The following is a 17,235-nucleotide window of genomic DNA, read 5'->3' on the forward strand; positions in this document are numbered from 1 at the left end:
GATCCAGGGGTGTGGGGGGACTCTGGAAAAGACTTTCTTTCCTAATGAAGAGAGCTCTGCCAACAGAGTCTCTCCTTCCTGCCTTTTGTCATGGTGCATGAGGATGTGATGTCTGGAGCTGTGGCAGCCATTTTACAGCCACGAGATTACAAGCCTAAAGGAGAAAGCTGACATATTTTCTTCTTCCTGCTAGAACATAAGCTTAAGGAAGGCAGGGGTTTGGTGTCTGTTTTATTAGTCAGTCTATCCCAAGTGTCTATAATATTACTTGGCTCTCATAGGTGCTCATGAGTTGAATAAATGGATGAATGAATGAATGCAGAGGGCAGTAGAGAAGAAAGATGGGTCCCTAATGATGTAATGTAGGAATCACCAAACCACAGTACTTCCCTCTTTTGGGGCTTCTTATTATGTGAAATAATGCATGTCCTTATTGCTTAATCCACTTTGAGTTGGGTATTTTGTTACTGACAAAATTTTCTAGTGTAATTCCTTTTCTAGAGTGTTCAATTTCCAAAGTATTCCCTGGAGTGACTTTCTATAACCACCTGTGAGTATCTTGAGGAATCTTAGAGCTGGATTGGCACATGGAGATCATTATGTTTCAATCCTCCCATTTTACAGGTAGAGAAACTGAGGTCCAGAAAAAGTACAAATGACCTTTACACAAGTCACTCAGAAAGTGCTGAAGACTAGAATGTCCATGTGTTGATGTGTTGTCTATTTCAATGACTACCACGCCCACAACCTTCTTAGGGGCCCTGCCCTGCCCACTGCTATGGATGAAGGGGTGGCTGGGGGATCCATGTTGCACTCTGTGGGCCCACCTTTCAGACTAGAGATAGAGTCTGCATCTGACCCTAGGACAGCCAACCAGATTTTTTCTCTAGGGGCTATGAACAAAGAAAACCCAGTAACTGGAGCCAGTTATGGGGGAGAGAAGAGATGCTTTGATAGGCAACAGGCAGTCAATGTAATGAGAAAACAGAGGTGGGATGAGAAGAAAGAGACCGTGAAAGACACATAACTAGGGGAGAAGGGATAGAGATCCCACAGGCAGCTGCTTCTGCCCTGACATTTTCCAATTTAAATTAATGGATATTCTTTTGATAACTGATATGGCCTGGCCCTGTGTCCCCACCCAAATCTCATCTTGGATTTTAATTTGAATCATAATCCCCACGTGTTGGGGGCGGGATCTCATGTGAGGTGATTAGATCATGGGGGCAGTCCCCCCATGCTATTCTTGTGATAGTAGTGAGTTCTCACAAGATCTGATGGTTTTATAATTTTCCCCCTTCAGTTTGCCCTTCTCCTTTCTGCCACCTTGTGAAGAAGGACATGTTTGGTTCCCCTTCTACCATGATCGTAAGTTTTCTGAGGCCTCCCCAGCCATGCTGAACTATGAGTCAATCAAACCTCTTTCCTTTATAAATTACCCAGTCTTAGGTAGTATCTTTGCAGCAACTTGAGAATGGACTAATACAATAACCTACCTCCCATTTCTACCCTGGCCAACAAGCAGCTCCAGTTTGTTCTCCACAAAGAGCCAGGATGATCTCCTTTGTGCATGAACCAGATCTGGCTGAAAAACCTCCAATGACTTCCCAAATTCTCAGAGAAAACAAACAAGCGTCCAGCTCTATGGGTCTTCTTTCAGCTCCTGGAGAATGTCCAGCATGCTCCCATCTCAGCACTTGGCACTTGACCTCCTCTCTGTCTGGAACATCGGTGCCCCAGATGTTCATGGGGCTGGCCACTTTCTTTTTTTTTTTTTGAGATGGAGTCTCTTTCCATCACCCAGGCTGGAGTGCAGTGGCGCAATCTCGGCTCACCGCAACTTCTGCCTCCCAGGTTCCAGTGATTCTCCTGCCTCAGCCTCCCAAGTAGCTGGGATTACAGGTGTGCAACACCACGCCCAGCTAGTTTTTGTATTTTTAGTAGAGACAGGGTTTCACCATGTTGGCCAGGCTGGTCTTGAACTCCTGACCTCAAGTAACCACCTATCTCAGCCTCCCAAAGTGCTGGGGTTACAGGCATGAGCCACTGCGCCCTGCCTGGGGCTGGCCACTCTTTATCCTCTCAGTCTCAAATGGTACCTCCTCGGCGAGGCCCTTTGTGTTTGTTACAGTGGCTACTGTAACAAATCACTGAGAGTCTAGTTGCTTAAAACAACACAGATTTATTCTCTTGTAGTTTGGGAGGTCAGAAGTCCTAAAGATCTCACTGGGCAGAAATCAAGGTGGTCGGCAGGGCTGGTTCCTTCTGGAGGCTCTAGGGGAGGGTCCATTCCCGTGTCCTCCTGCCTTCCAGAGGTTGCCCATATTCCTCGGCTCATGCCCCTTCCTTCACCTTCATTATTATTATTATTATTATTATTGTTAGAGATTGGGTCTTGTTCTGTTGCTCAGGCTGGAGTGCAGTGGTGCAATCATGGCTCACTACAGGCCTGAACTCCTGGGCTCTAGTGATCCTCCTACTTCAGTCTCCCGAGTAGCTGGGACTATAGGCACACACCACTACACCTGGCAAATTAAAAAACATTTTTTTTTTTTTTTTTAGAGATGGGGTCTCCCTATGTTGCCCAGGCTGGTCTTGAACTCTTGGCCTCAAGCCATGCCCCTGCCTTGGCCTCCCAAAGTGCTGGGATTACAGGCGTGAGCCACCATGCTCATCTTCCTCTGTCTTCAAAGCCAGCTGCATAGCATCTTCCAGTCTCTCATTCTGATCTTTCCGCCTCCCTCTTATAAGGACCCTTCTGATTATATTGGGTCCACCCAGAAAATCCAGGATCATCTCCCCATCTCAAGACCCTTAATCACATCAGCAAAGCCCCCTTGCTATAGAAGGTAGCATATTCACAGGCTCCAGAAATTAAGATGGCGTTTCGAGGTGGGAGGGAGGCATTATGCTGCCTCCCATGCCCTCCTTGATCATCCAAGGTAGAGACCCCCCACCAACTCACGACATTTCCTCTCTTGCCTTATGCCCTGCTCTCATTGTGTTCATGTCACTTACATAATTACTATGGCACATACAAGTTTATCTCTCTCTCTTTTTTTTTTTTGAGCTGGCATCTTACTCTGTCGCCAGGCTGGAGTGCAGTGGCGTGATCTCTGCTCACTGTAATCTCCACCTCCCAGGTTCAAGCGATTCTCCTGCCTCAGTCTCCTGAGTAGCTGGGATTACAGGTGCATGCCACCATGCCTAGCTAATTTTTGCATTTTTAGTAGAGAGGGGGTTTCACCATGTTGGCCAGGATGGTCTCGAACTCCTGAACTTGTGATTCGCCCGCTTTGGCCTCCCAATTATCTCTCTCTTTATTGTCTGTCTTCCACTCCTGGAATGTGAGCTCTACAAGGCAGGAACTTTTTGGTCTGTTTGGCCCAATGCCTTATCCCCAGCACACGGAACCATTCCTGGTGCAAAATAGCCACATGGGGCCGGGTGTGGTGGCTCATGCCTGTAATCCCAGCACTTTGGGAGGCGGAGGCGGGCAGATCACTTGAGGTCAGGAGTTCGAGACCAGCCTGGCCAACATGGTGAAACCCTGTTTCTACTAAAAAAAACTAGCTGGGTGTGGTGGCGGACGCCTGTAATCCCAGATGCTTGGGAGGCTGAGGCAGGAGAATCGCTTGAACCTGGGAGGTGGAGGTTCCAGTGAGCCGAGATTGTGCCACTGCACTCCAGTGTGGTTAACAGAGTGAGACTCCATCGCAAAAAAAAATAATAATAATAAATAAATAAATGAAAATAAAAAAATAGGCACCTGACCAATATTTATGAAGAAGGTGAAAAGTAGTCTGACTGGACCTCTGTTTCTCACAACCCAAGTGACCTCACAGAAAAAACACATGAGCCTGGAGGCGGAGATATGACTTGTTCACAGCCACCCTGCACAGGGAGGAGACACAGGAAGATTCCAGTTCTCAGTTTATTTCTGGGACTAAATTTGGGTCAGAGCTGCAGAGAAGGGATGGGCCCTGAGCTTGAGGATGAAAGTGCCCCAGGGAGATTGAGATGCAACCCCTGCCCTGGACAGTTTTGGAAATTGTTCCCAGGGTTCAACTAGAGAGACATGGTCAGCCCAATGTGGGGGAAGTGGACCCTGAGTCCAGGAGACATGGGGTCAGGGGCTGGAGAGATGAACACTCTCAACATCTCTGGGAAGGAATGAGGGTCTGAAAGGAGTGTCAGGGCTGTCCCTGCAGCAGGTGGGGATGCCAGTGTGCTGAGTCCTGGGATGACTCAGGAGTTGGCCTGGATGGTTTCCTGGATCCACTTGGTGAACTTGCAGAGGTTGGTGTAGACACCCGGTCTGTTGGGCCGGGCGCAAGGGTAATCTCCCCAGGACACGAGTCCCTGCAGGGAGCCGTTGCAGACCACAGGCCCCCCAGAATCACCCTGCAGGAGAGAAAGGGAGGCATGAGAGAGGCAGAGATGTGGCAGAGTGAGCAGAAGGAGACACGAGAGACCCAGAGACGCCCATAGATGGAGAAGCAGATGGAAACAGACACACAGAGATGGAAAATACAGAGATGAAGAAATGCAGAAAAAGACAGAGATGGAGACGCAGGCAAAAAGAGAGAGAGGGAGAATGTTATTAATATTTCACTCCAAATCCAGCTTTTTTTTTGAGACAGAGTCTTACTCTGTTGCCCAGGTTGGAGTGCAGTGGCCTGACCTCAGCTCACTGCAGCCTCCATCTCCCGGGTTCAAGCAATTCTCCTGCCTCAGCCTCCCAAGTAGCTGTGACTACAGGTGTCCATCACCACACCTGGCTAATTTTTTGTATTTTTTTTGCAGAGACGGGGTTTCACCATGTTGGCCAGGCTGGTGTCGAACTCCTGGCCTCAAGTGATTCGCCCACCTCAGCCTCCGAAGTGTTGGGATTACAGGCGTGAGCTACCATGCCTGGCCTCCAAGTTCAACCTTTAGACCCCATTTGTCACTCTCCGCTCCATCTTCCTCTTCCAGATTCCTGTTGTCTACACATCATTTTGGGGGGTCTGTGACCCTTCCTCTCCACATCTCGAATCTTCGTCTCTACTTTCTGTTCCAGCCTGTCTCCCTCATCGTGTATCTCTCCGCCTCCCTTTCTCTCTCACTCTCCCCTCCAGCCTGTGCAGGCCTTATTTCTCTTACTGGACACACACCTTCCTTCCTCATTCTCCACCAACCCATCCTTATACGTCCCTTCTGCAAAAATACAGTTCTCAGCCCCTGGATGAGGGCTTCTCGATCTGGGCACTGTGGGCATCTGAAGCTGGATAATGGTTTGTTGTGGAGGCCTGCCCAGTGCATCATAGCACTTCGAGCAGCACCCTTGGCCTCTACCCATTAGTTGCCACTAATGCCCCTCCATATAGTTGTGACAACCAAAAATGTCTCCTGGTATTGCCAATGTCTCCTAGGGGCAGAATCACTCTCAATAGAAATCCATTCGCTTGGACTAATTTGTGTTTCCTGTCCTCAATTCCCCATACCTCCCTATAATTACCCTCCTATAATAATACTCACTGGTCTTCAACAGTCATTTTTTTCCCTCTTTTCCTTCTTTCCTTCCTTCCTCTCTCTTTTCTTTCTTCTTTCTTTCTTTTTCTTTCTTTCTCTTTCTTCCTTTCTCTCTCCTTCCTTCCTTTCTTTCTCTCTCCTTCCTTCCTTCCTTCCTTCTTCCCTTCCTCCCTTCCTCCCTTCCTCCCCTCCTCTCTTCCTCTCTTTTTTTTCTTTCTGACAAAAAGGTCTTGCTTCGTCACCCAGGCTGCTGTCTGGAGTGCAGCGGTGCAGTCATGGCTTACCACAGCCTCAAACGTTTGGGCTCAAGCAATTCTCCCACCTCAGCCTCCCAAGTAGCTGGAACTACAGGTGCAAGCCACCACACCTGGCTATTTTTTTTTTTTAATTTACTACATATTTATCTATCTCTTCATTGCCTGTCTTCCACTTGGGGAACATGAGGTCCATGCGGCAGGAAGTTTTTGGTCTGTTTTGCCCGATGCCATATCCACAGCACCTGGAACCATTCCTGGTGCAAAATAGCCACTCAGCTAATATTTATGAAGAAAATGAAAAGTAGCTGGAGTGGACCTCTGTTTGAGGTAGAGAGAAATATCTATCTCCCAGCTGGGCATGGTGGCTCACATCTGTAATACCAGCAATTTGGGAGGCCGAGGCAGGCAGATCACTGGAGGTCAGGAGTTCAAGACCAGCCTGGCCAACATGGTGGAACCCCATCTCTACGGAAAAAAAAAAAAAATAGCCGGGCATGGTGGTGGGTGCCTGTTATCCCAGCTACTTGGGAGGCTGAGGTGGAAGAAATGCTTGAACCCAGGAGGCGCATGCTGCAGTGAGCTGAGACGGTGCCACTGCACTCCAGCCTGGGTGACAGAGCGAGACTCCATCTCAAAAGAAAAGAAAAGAAAAGAAATAAATATGTACATACTACGATAATGATGTAAGTGGTATGAATAAAATCTACTAAAATAAAAACAATTAGTATTTTTATTTTTTTAATTTTTAGTTGCCCAGGCTGGTCTTGAACTCCTGAGCTCAAGTGATCTTCCCACTTCAGTCTCCCAGAGTGCTGGGATTACTGGCATGTGCCATTGCACCCGGCTTCATTTCTTACTTACATGCATGCAAAATATGAATTACAGAGTCCTAGTATCAATTATTAGGAAAGCCAAGACTTGCCTTTTTCCCAGTAGCAGACACTGTTTCAAAGCAAACAAGCTTAGCTGCCTGTACCTCTAAATTTCAACTTTCTTGTGGTTTAATTTCTCTCATTATTTTTTAAATTTAATATCTCTGCAGAGTTTCTTTTGAGAGGCTGTTAGTTAACTGCTCTGAGCCTTGGCTCCTTGTTTGTAAAATAGGGCCAATAATAACAGGTAAATGAGTTAATGAGCTGAGGCATGCAAACCACTTAAAACAGTGTCCAGCAATTAGCCAGATGCTATTATTTTTATACTACTAGTATTAGTATTGTTGTAGTTGTTATTATTTCTTGCTTGTAGCTTTTAGTGGCCACACCCAGACCACACACCGTTATGAAAAAACAAACAAACAAAAAAACACCTTGAGGTCTGGAAAAACAAGATACTAACCTTGCCTACAGAAAGGCTAAATAGTTTTAAATGCCACCATTTGAATGAGATGTGCTTTCTTTTCTTTTCTTTTTTTTTTTTTTTCGAGACGGAGTCTCACTGTGTTGCCCAGGCTGGAGTGCAGTGGTGCAACCTCGGCTCACTGCAAGCTCCTCCTCCGGGGTTCAGGCCATTCTCCTGCCTCAGCCTCCCGAGTAGCTGGGACTACAGGCGCCCGCCACCACGCCCGGCTAATTTTTTGTGTTTTTAGTAGAGACGGGGTTTCACCGTGTCAGCCAGGATGGTCTCCATCTCCTGACCTAGTGATCCACCTGCCTCGGCCTCCCAAAGTGCTGGGATTACAGGCGTGAGCCACCGCGCCTGGCCGAGATGTGCTTTCTTCTGTTAAAAGTTTTCCCCCTCACAACACCCCCCTACACCCAGGGCACAGAGAAGAAATGGGGAGAGCTGGGAAGGTGTTGCATTTGTCAGGTTTGTACAATTTGGGGGGAGCTTTTCATAGCCATGGGACTGGAGTACTCCTGAATCCTCAGCTTCCTAACTACTGTTGAAATGCACACCCTGCTAATGAGAGCTTGTTAACTTACGTCCTTCTAGATCCCTTAGGAGCCTGAATACAGAGGAGGGTGCTGGTTGATGTAACAGTTTGATTTTAAATTCTGTCTTCCTCAACAGATACAGCTTCCATTAGAACATAGGGAAGCTCTGTGTTGGTGACCAAGAAATACTTGCAGAGCATTCGCCCCTGCCTACATCTCCAGCGTCACTTTCTACTGTTCCCCCCACTTTTGTTCTCCAGTTGCATTGGTTTCCTCTTCTTCTTTGAATCAGCCAAATTCCTTTCTGCCTCAGGGCCTTTGCACGTGCCTTTTCTTTCCCCTTAAACTTCACGAGTTTAGCTTCTTTGTGTCATCCATTCTCTGCTCAAATGCCACCTCTCCAAGGAGGCTCCCCTGACTACCTTTTTGAATATTGGCCCTTATTGTTTACTATCCTAAAACCATGTTTTATTTTGGGGTTAACCCTTACCACTCTCTGAAATTGCCCTATTTATGCAGATTCTTGACCACAGAGTTTTTTATTTTTTAACCTTGTTCCTCCAGCCCTTCCAGCAGCTTTGTAATTAATCCCCTGTATTAAATATTCTCTTGTAAAAATATCTACCAGATTTCTCTTTTCCTTCCTCAAGATATTTTACCAGCACTTGCTAGAAAATTGTCATATTACAGATTTTGTTGAAACAAGACACTTAACTACCACATGCCTGAAAACTGCCAAAACTGACATCTGTAACATGGAGTGTTCCTATTAGATATGGTATCTTTATGCAGTGCACAACCTGCCCAACCATACAAAACAGGCTTGATCTTTCCCTCTAGATCCGTGCCATCCAATACAGTAACTGCTAGCCACATGTGGCTACTGAGCACCTGAAATGTAGCTAGTCCAAATTGAGATGTGCTGTCAGTATAAAATATATACTCACTTTCAAAGACTTAATATGAAAACAAGAAAAGAATGTAAAGTATCTCATTCATAATTGTTTTATATTAATTACACTTTGAAATGATTGTATTTGGGATACATTGGGTTATTAAAGTTAACTTCACCTGTTTCTTTTTTACTTGTTCTTTTTTTTTCTTTTTGAGACAAAAGTGTCACTCTGTCTCCCAGGTTGGAGTGCAGTGGCACGATCTCAGCTCACTGCAACCTGCACCTCCTGGGTTTAAGTGATTCTTGTGTCTCGGCCTCCTGAGCAGCTGAGATTACAGGCGCCCGCCACCATACCAGGCTAATTTTTGTATTTTTTTTTAGAGACGGAGTTTCGCCATGTTGGCCAGGCTGGTTTCGAACTCCTGACCAAAGGTGATCTGCCTGCCTCAGCTTCCCAAAGTGCTGGGATTACAGGTGTGAGCCACCACGCCCAACCTTTTTTACTTGTTTTAATGTGGCTACTAGAAAACTGGAAATGACATAAGCAGCTCAGCATTATTTCTACTAAATACCACTACTCTAGGGTATGAGCTCTGTGAGAACAGGGGTCCTGACTGTCTTGGCAATTGCTGGATTCTCAGAATTTGGCAATGCTCCATGTTACCGAGTTGGCACTCAGTGTGTATCTGCTGAATAAAGAGAGGTGTCCTCACCTGGCAGGAGTCTCTACCTGCTTTGTCACCGGCGCAGAACATGGTGTCATCTATCTGTCTCGGGTAAGCATCCTCGCACCTTTTCTGACTTAGCACGCTGATATTCAAGCACTGGAGGACCTTAGGGAAGTTCACTGTCAAACAGGAACACAATGAGAAGTGGAGAAAGATGGAAGGCGGCAGAGACGGGTCGGTATCAAGAAGAACCTGGACACTCACCTTGGGGGCTCTTGGTTGTCCCCCAGCCAGACACCAAGCACTTTGTCCCAGCAGAGGGACAATGAGAGGAGACGTTGATGGGTCTGACATCTTTAGTGGGACGAATTCTTCTGTTCAGTTTGATGAGCATGAGGTCGTTAGAGTGGCCAGGGTGGGAGTAGCCAGGGTGGGGGATGGATTTGATCCCCTGGAACATCTGCTGCCCAGATTCATAAACTGGTGACAGGGAGTAGTGGCCGAGACGGACTCTGAAAACTCTGAGGAAGATGGGGCAGGTCACCACCAACCCTGATCTCTATCTCCACGTCCAACGCCAATCCCAACCCCACACCCAGCCCCAGCCCCACCCCCATCCCCACCCCCAGTCCCCAAACCATCCTCAACTCCATCTTGGTCTCCAATCCCATGCCTGTCCCCATCCCAGTCACAATTCCAAACCCATCCCATTCCCAACCCTAATTCCTTCCCTACCCAGAAGCCATCACCATATGCATTCTCAAGCCCAAATCCAACCATCTCCAACCCCACCCAAAACTCCAATCCCCATCCTTCATTCTATATCTGCTCCCAATCTCAACCCTATCTCCATGCCATCTTCATTTCCACCCCAGCCCGATTTTCACCCACCCCCAATTCTAAAGCCAATCCCAATTCCACCTCCGTCCCAAACCATTCAACAAATATACGCTCCTAACCCCAAATCCAACCCATCCTTAGCTCCTTCCCATTCCCTACCACAACACTCTCCCCTCTCCAACCTCATCCTCCCACCTTGCTCCCCCCGCAAAACTCCATCCTTAGTCCTATCCCCAACTCGACCTCCTCCTGCTCCCACATCCCCAACCCATCCCCACCAGCCCTCACCTCCATGCCCCCCAACCCCACTTCCCCGTCCCCACCAGCCCTCACCTCCATGACACCCCCAACCCCACTTCCCCGTCCCCACCAGCCCTCACCTCCATGCCCCCCAACCCCACTTCCCGTCCCCACCAGCCCTCACCTCCATGACACCCCCAACCCCACTTCCCCGTCCCCACCAGCCCTCACCTCCATGCCCCCCAACCCCACTTCCCGTCCCCACCAGCCCTCACCTCCATGACACCCCCAACCCCACTTCCCCGTCCCCACCAGCCCTCACCTCCATGCCCCCCAACCCCACTTCCCCGTCCCCACCAGCCCTCACCTCCATGCCCCCCAACCCCACTTCCCCGTCCCCACCAGCCCTCACCTCCATGCCCCCCAACCCCACTTCCCGTCCCCACCAGCCCTCACCTCCATGCCCCCCAACCCCACTTCCCGTCCCCACCAGCCCTCCTCTTGGAAGTCCCACTCACTTCTTCCTGCAGTGGGCGGCCGTGAGCAGCCACTGTGGATGCACCAACACCGCCCCGCAGTAGAGCTGGCTGGGCCTTAGCAGCAGCGCAGCCTGCCACGGCTGGGTGTGCTTATCGCAGTCGGACCCATTGATGATGCGGCTGCTGCTGTCATCCGACCGGGCGTCTTCCCCGGCCCCAGCTCCCAGGTCCTGGTTGCTCCCAGAGGGCACGGTGTTAGAGGAGTGGTCACAGGAAACATCATTGTTGGCGAGAACATGCTCTGGGAACGGAAAATGGGTTGGGCGGGGCTCAGAGGCGGGGCTTGGGCTGGGGGTGGGTTTCAGACTCAAGAGGCCAGACCAGCTAGAGGGTGGGTGTCTGACATGCTGAGGGGGCAGGGGCGGGGCCTGGAGAATAAGAGTGGCACCGCTCAAGCCCAGGCTCAAGCTCAAGGACAGAGCCCAGGCTCAGGTAGTGTTACTGGACTCTAACTGGACCTCACAGATTCCTGGAATTGGCTAGAACTACATGGGAGGGTAAAATTGGGTACAGGATTCCTGGACAAGCTCAGGGGTAGTGCCAAAGCTGTGGGGGCTGGAGCCTGGGGATGGGAGGGAGACCAGGGCTTTAGGGATGGAACTGGTCTCAAGAAGTGGGGTCAGGCCTCAGTGAGTGGGGTCAGGGCTGGAGGCAGGAAGGGGTTTGGAATTGACTTAGTTAGGGCCAAGGCCAGGGTTACATGTTAGAGTCTCCTATAGAGCTCTGACTTTGGGCTGGGGGCAGTGGCTCATGCCTGTAACCCCAGCACTCTGGGAGGCCGAGGTGGGCGGATCACCTGAGGTTGGGAGTTTGAGACCAGCCTGGCCAACAAGGTGAAACCCTGTCTCTACTAAAAACACAAAAATTAGCCAGGCGTGGTGGCGCGCACCTGTAATCCCAGCTACTCAGGAGGTGGAGGCATGAGAATCACTTGAACCCGGGAGGCAGAGGTTGCAGTGAGCTGAGATCACGCCACTGCACTCCAGCCTGGGAGAAAGAGCAAGACTGTCCCCAAAAAAAAAAAAAAAAAAAGCTCTGACTTTGAAGGGGGTTCTAGAAGGTACCCACAGAATAGGGGGTGGAGCCTGGCCCAAAGGGGTGTGGCCTTAGGCGGGGTCCACTAGAGTCTGGCCTAGGGGCGTGGTTGAGGAAAGGAGGTGGGGTCAGAGCTCATGGGCGGAGCTAGGGTTCCGAAAGCAGGACCAGGAAAGAAGGGCTCAGCTTAGGGGGCCACATGGAGGGGAAGAGCAGGCCTAGGTTTCTGAATTCTCAGATGAAAACCTGCCTTCTCAATCCTGTCGATCCCCTCCTCTCACACACAGACCTACAGACTACATACATGCCCCACTCCATCATCAGTCCTCCCGTGCCCATTCACTGGTTCTTACCCTTTCTTTTTTCTTTTTTCTTTTTTTTTTTTCTAGACGGAGTTTCGCTCTTGTTGCCCAGGCTGGAGTGCAATGGCGCGATCTCGGCTCACCGCAACCTCCACCTCCCGGGTTCAGGCGATTTTTCTGCCCCAGTCTCCCGAGTAGCTGGGATTACAGGCACGCGCCACCACACCAGCTAATTTTTTGTATTTTTAGTAGAGACGGGGTTCTCCATGTTGGTCAGGCTGGCCTTGATCTCCCGACCTCAGGTGATCCGCCTGCCTCGGCCTCCCAAAGGGCTGGGATTACAGGCGTAAGCCACCGCGCCCGGCCTGGTTCTTACCCTTGCTGATGGCCCTGGCACCACCGTCATTCACGAACTCACCCCAAGAACCACGCGCACAACAGCAGTAACAGCCAAGCACGCACATGTTGCCTCCACAGGGCAGCTAACATACAGCTCTGTCTCCAGGTACACACGCTGCCGGGCAGCCTAGCGGGATCGCACACCCTCATCCACAGTGTCTCAGTGCCACGCACAGATGCCGTGTGTGCACAGATGTTCAGACTGCCACATACTCTTCTGCACACAGGCACACCCTGCAAGTCAGTCACCTAGCACCCATCTCCCAGAGATAGCTACCCCTACACCCTCTATCCCTCCAGGCAGAGACAGAAACTGCAGACACACAGCTGCACCATCACACATACAGTAGCATTTACACGGCCTCACACAGACACACACAGTCACATACAGTCACCCCTACACAGAGCTTCAGGTAGTCACACGGTCACAAATACAGGCATCCATAATGTCACACTCAGCCACAATCACATAATCGCCTGCAAGCAGCACACAGTCACACCTTTCCACGGTGATGACCACTTCTGTTGCACACAATCCCGGGACCTCAGGGGCAGGAACTGCAGATACCTGCAGTCATATACAATGCCAAGTCACCACACACAGCCAAACACACAGTGAACACCCCCAGTGCTACATGCATTCACCCACCTGTGGAGCCACACACAATCTTAAATGCACACACAATCACAAAACCACACATACAGACTCAAAGGGTCAGTGCCACCTGCCGCACAGTCACTTGATATGGGAAAAGGCATCCCCCTCCCCGACACACACCGTGGCAGTCACAGGGCCACATACGATCGCACAACCACAAGTACAGACAGAGACTCACATTCACCCGGTCCCAGAGTCATGCCCAGGCTCACACAGTTCCCCAGGGGACAGACGCTCTAGTGCCACAGAGACAGTCCTCCCAATCCCACACCCCTCCCACCCCAGAGTTCTGGTTACCTGTGACCCCCAGAAGCAAGGCTGTGATCAGAGCACAGAGCACCCACATCCAGGGGGGTCTTGCTGTAGCCATGGCTGCTGCACCTGGATGGGGAATGTCAGAGGGTTGGGAGGCCCAGGCGATCCGGGGAGCCTTTAACCCACTTCCCCTTCCTCCCCTACCTTATTTCCCCAGGTAGAGAGGAACCACAAGGACGGGCCACCATCAGCACTGCGCTGAGACCCAGGCACTATAGAATTCAGAAGATAGGAGTCTAGCAGCCTCCAGACAGGGCAAGGAGGGGACAGAGAAAGATGTGGGTGCAGGACGCACAGACACCTCTCCTTCCCTGCCTGCTGAGCCACCCTCCCCAGGTCTCACTTGCCCTGTCCCCGAGGTAGGGGGTGGGGGATTTGCTCCCAGCTCAGCCGCAGACTTCTCAGGCCTGTGCCTTCCTGGCCACCGCCTCCTCCTGGGCTCTGGGCACCGGGCCTGAGTTATAACCACCCACTGCTCCCTGGGGCACATTCCCGGGCAATGAGGTGCCTATCGGGCCTTAGCAATAGCTCCTCCTGCTCCCCCTATCTCCACCCCCAGAGTACCCCCCACCCAGTCCGGAATGTCACTCCCTACCTCCCTGGCCCGGAGAATGGGGAGGGGTCTTCGGAAGCCAGGCCAGCCCCTTCCCTGCCTCCCCCAGCCTTAAGGATCTGGCTTCTCACCAACTCTGGGTCACTATTCTTGGCACCTGGATTGCTTGCTTTCTTCTCTGCATTTTGCTCATTCCACCACTGTCTGTTCACCCTCGATACTCCTCTTTCCATCTTTGTCTCTGGTTTTTTTTCAGAGTCTTCTTCCATCTCTCTGTGGTTCTCCTTCGGCTATCTTTCTGAGTCTCTCTCAATATCTCGTGTCTCTCTCCACCCCTCTCTCTCTTTCTATCCCTCTTGCCTGTCTGTCTCTCTGTCTCTCTCTCTCTCTCTCTCTCTCTCTCTGTCTTTTTCTCTGTCTTCTGTCTCTCACTCTCTCTCTCTCTCTCTCCTCCTGTCTTAGGAGCCTTGTTTTTTTCTCCTTGGGCCACAGGTGTTTCTGTCTCCCTGTTCCTCCCTGTCTGTCTTTCTATGCCTCTGTGATTCTTTCTTTTTTAAAGGTTCTGAATGATTTGTCAAATATACCTTAGAGTTCTCAGCCCATTTATTTTCCTTTATTTCACTTCTGCTTTATTTGTTGACAGCATTTTTTTTTTTTTTTAGGTATAACTAAGGTACAACAAACTGCTTGTTTGTTTGTTTATTTATTTATTTGAGACAGAGTCTTGCTCTGTCGCCCAGGCTGGAGGGCAGTGATGTGATCTTGGCCCACTGCAACCTCCGCCTCCAGGGTTCAAGTGACTCTCGTGCCTCAGCCTCCGGAGTAGCTGGGATTACAGGTGTGCCCCACGACACCCGGCTGATTTTTTTTTTTTTTTAGTAAAGACAGGGTTTCACCATGTTGGCCAGGCTGGTGTCAAACTCCTGGCCTCAATTGATTCACCCACCTCTGCCTCCCAAAGTGCTGGAATTATAGGTATGAGCCACCGTGCCTGGCCCAAACTGCATATTTAAAGGGTAGAGTCTGATGGCTTTAGGTACTTCTCACATCAGCATAATCAAGAGGATGATCATAGACACCACCCTGAAAACTGTGCTTCTGCCCCTTTGCATGTATCTGGGACTCTGTTAATCTCCCTTTCTTTACACCTCTGTGTCTCCCTCTGTGTCTTTCTCTATCTTCTCTTTTCTCTCTGACTCTGTGTGTCCCTGTGTCCCAGGCTCTCTGCATGTTCTCTCTGTGTTTCTGTAGTTGTGTTATTCTGTCTCTCTCTCTCTCTCTCTCTTTCTTCCCCACCCCTTCCTCCTTCCCTGTCTTTCTGCCTCCCTCTCCCTGCATTTTAGGCAGGGGAGACTCAAGCCACTTTGCAGAGGGAGCTCTCAACTCCTTCTCTTGCCTTCACTCTGGACCCAGGCCATGGAGCACAAAGAGGCAGGGACCCAGTCTGGGAATCTGCAGGTGCCGTGGCCCGGCTGGTGTGGCCAGGCATGGGTGAGAGAGTTGGGCAGGGCTACTTGTTATTGGGAAAATAGATCAAGAGGCCAGGAGAGGGGCAGACGGCTTGGGAAATGGGCATTGGGTGGGGAACCCGAAAGGTGGCTTCTCCCTCTCCACTCCTGAGCCATCTGAGGCCACCTCTTCTGACCTCGTCTCTACGCCAGCTTTTCTTTCCATCTGCCGCCAGCTCTTTGCATCTGTCTTCGTGTCTCCTTGTCTCTGTCCTCACTAGGAAGTAAGAGCTAATGAAACATTCATCTGTGATGTGCCAGACACAGGTGTCTGTGAACAATCAGACTCAGGTGTCCGTGAACAAAATGACAAAGACGCCTGAAGATGCTGCCTTCTTTGAGCCCTCATTCCTTGAGGGCAAAAAAACAACCGAGCTGTGTTGCTCACATCTATAATTCTGTTAAAGGGGAGATTTTAGAGCACTCAAGACTGGTTTTAGTGCACAGGGAAAATGCCAAAAAACCCAAAATAACAAAAACCTATTCTGAGGTTTCTTTTGATTATGACAATTAATATTTCATTCATTAAAGTGACAAAACCGTGGCCGGGTGCAGTGTCTCACCCCTGTCTCATCCCAGCACTTTGGGAGGCCGAGGCAGGTGGATCACAAGGTCAGGAGTTCGAGACCAGCCTGGCCAACATGGTGAAACCCTGTCTCTACTAAAAATACAAAAATTAGCCAGGCGTGGTGGCGGGTGCCTGTAATCCCAGCTACTCAGGAGGCTGAGGCAGGAGAATCGCTTGAACTTGGGAGGTGGAGGTTGCATTGAGCTGAGATCACACCACTGCAGTCCAGCCTGGGTGACAAGAGGGAAAGTCCGTCTCAAAATAAATAAATTAATTAATTAACAAAGTGACAAAACCAGCAACCTATTTCTTCCTTAGTCTTTTAAGTTGTTTGCAACCCATTTTGGTCTAGATAAATCTTTTTTTTTCTTTCTTTCTTTTAGACATCAGTTGCTTTTAAGTTCTTTTTTTTTTTTTTTTTTTTTTTTGAGATGGAGTCTCACTCTGTCTCCCAGACTGGAGTGCAGTGGTGCGATCTTGGCTCACCGCAACCTCCGCCTCCTGGGTTCAAACAATTCTCCTGTCTCAGCCTCCCTCCCGCGTGGCTGGGACTACAGGAGGCACACCGGCTAATTATTTTTTTGTATTTTTAGTAGAGACGGGGTTTCACCGTGTTAGCCAGGATGGTCTCCATCTCCTGACCTCGTGATCAGCCCGCCTCAGCCTCCCAAAGCGCTAGGATTACAGGTATGAGCCACAGCACCCGGCCTATGGGGTCGTCATAATAATGCTTGGTCCTATTCACAAACTAAGTTAATTAAACACACCTTCAGACATTTTAAACTACGTTTCTAAAACCAACATATTCAATCTCTTCTGGAAGTCCCTTGATTTTTAGGCACCACTTCCAAAGCATTGAAGTGAGTTTGTACATGTGAGTGTATTACACTCATAAATATGACCCATGTTGCATTCTTTCAGATATCCCAATGCTGGATATTAACTTGACGTAACTCTATCTTAAAAAATCACAGCTCAATTATTACACATTTAAAGCTGAAGTCACAAGGCTTTCCCTATAACAGGCGAAATTCTCTTAGACACACAAGCACCTAAAATACCAAAAGTGT

At 49.7% G+C, this 17,235-nt stretch overlaps 1 protein-coding gene across 2 annotated transcripts; it reads right to left on the reverse strand.

Annotated features, from left to right (window-relative positions):
• Positions 1–3,920: 3,920 nt before the first annotated feature.
• Positions 3,921–13,983, reverse strand: KLK5 (kallikrein related peptidase 5). 2 transcript variants are annotated; one of them, XM_055370213.2, is made up of 6 exons: positions 13,884–13,983; positions 13,519–13,602; positions 10,807–11,068; positions 9,473–9,729; positions 9,254–9,387; positions 3,921–4,404 (listed from the first exon to the last, which is right to left on the reverse strand). In XM_055370213.2, exons 2-6 carry the CDS (start codon positions 13,589–13,591, stop codon positions 4,249–4,251), a joined length of 882 nt encoding a protein of 293 aa, XP_055226188.1. In that variant the 5' UTR covers positions 13,592–13,602; positions 13,884–13,983; the 3' UTR covers positions 3,921–4,248. The 2 variants fall into 2 exon arrangements, with proteins under 2 accessions (XP_055226188.1, XP_018871938.1); XM_019016393.3 differs by lacking the exon at positions 13,884–13,983 and adding an exon at positions 13,681–13,783.
• Between the last annotated feature and the right edge of the window lie 3,252 nt (positions 13,984–17,235).

Source organism: Gorilla gorilla, chromosome 20, assembly GCF_029281585.2.
Source record: "Gorilla gorilla gorilla isolate KB3781 chromosome 20, NHGRI_mGorGor1-v2.1_pri, whole genome shotgun sequence".
Taxonomy (NCBI): Eukaryota; Metazoa; Chordata; class Mammalia; order Primates; family Hominidae; genus Gorilla; species Gorilla gorilla.

Bases quoted from the DNA above. Each gene is read 5' to 3' on its own strand.
- KLK5 (XM_055370213.2), bottom strand. From the start codon at position 13,591: ATGGCTACAGCAAGACCCCCCTGGATGTGGGTGCTCTGTGCTCTGATC. The intron at 11,069-13,518 runs GTAACCAGAACT...TTCCGTTCCCAG, and splicing joins CTTGCTTCTGGGGGTCACAG to AGCATGTTCTCGCCAACAAT. The intron at 9,388-9,472 runs GTGAGTGTCCAG...CCTGTTTGACAG, and splicing joins GACAACCAAGAGCCCCCAAG to TGAACTTCCCTAAGGTCCTC.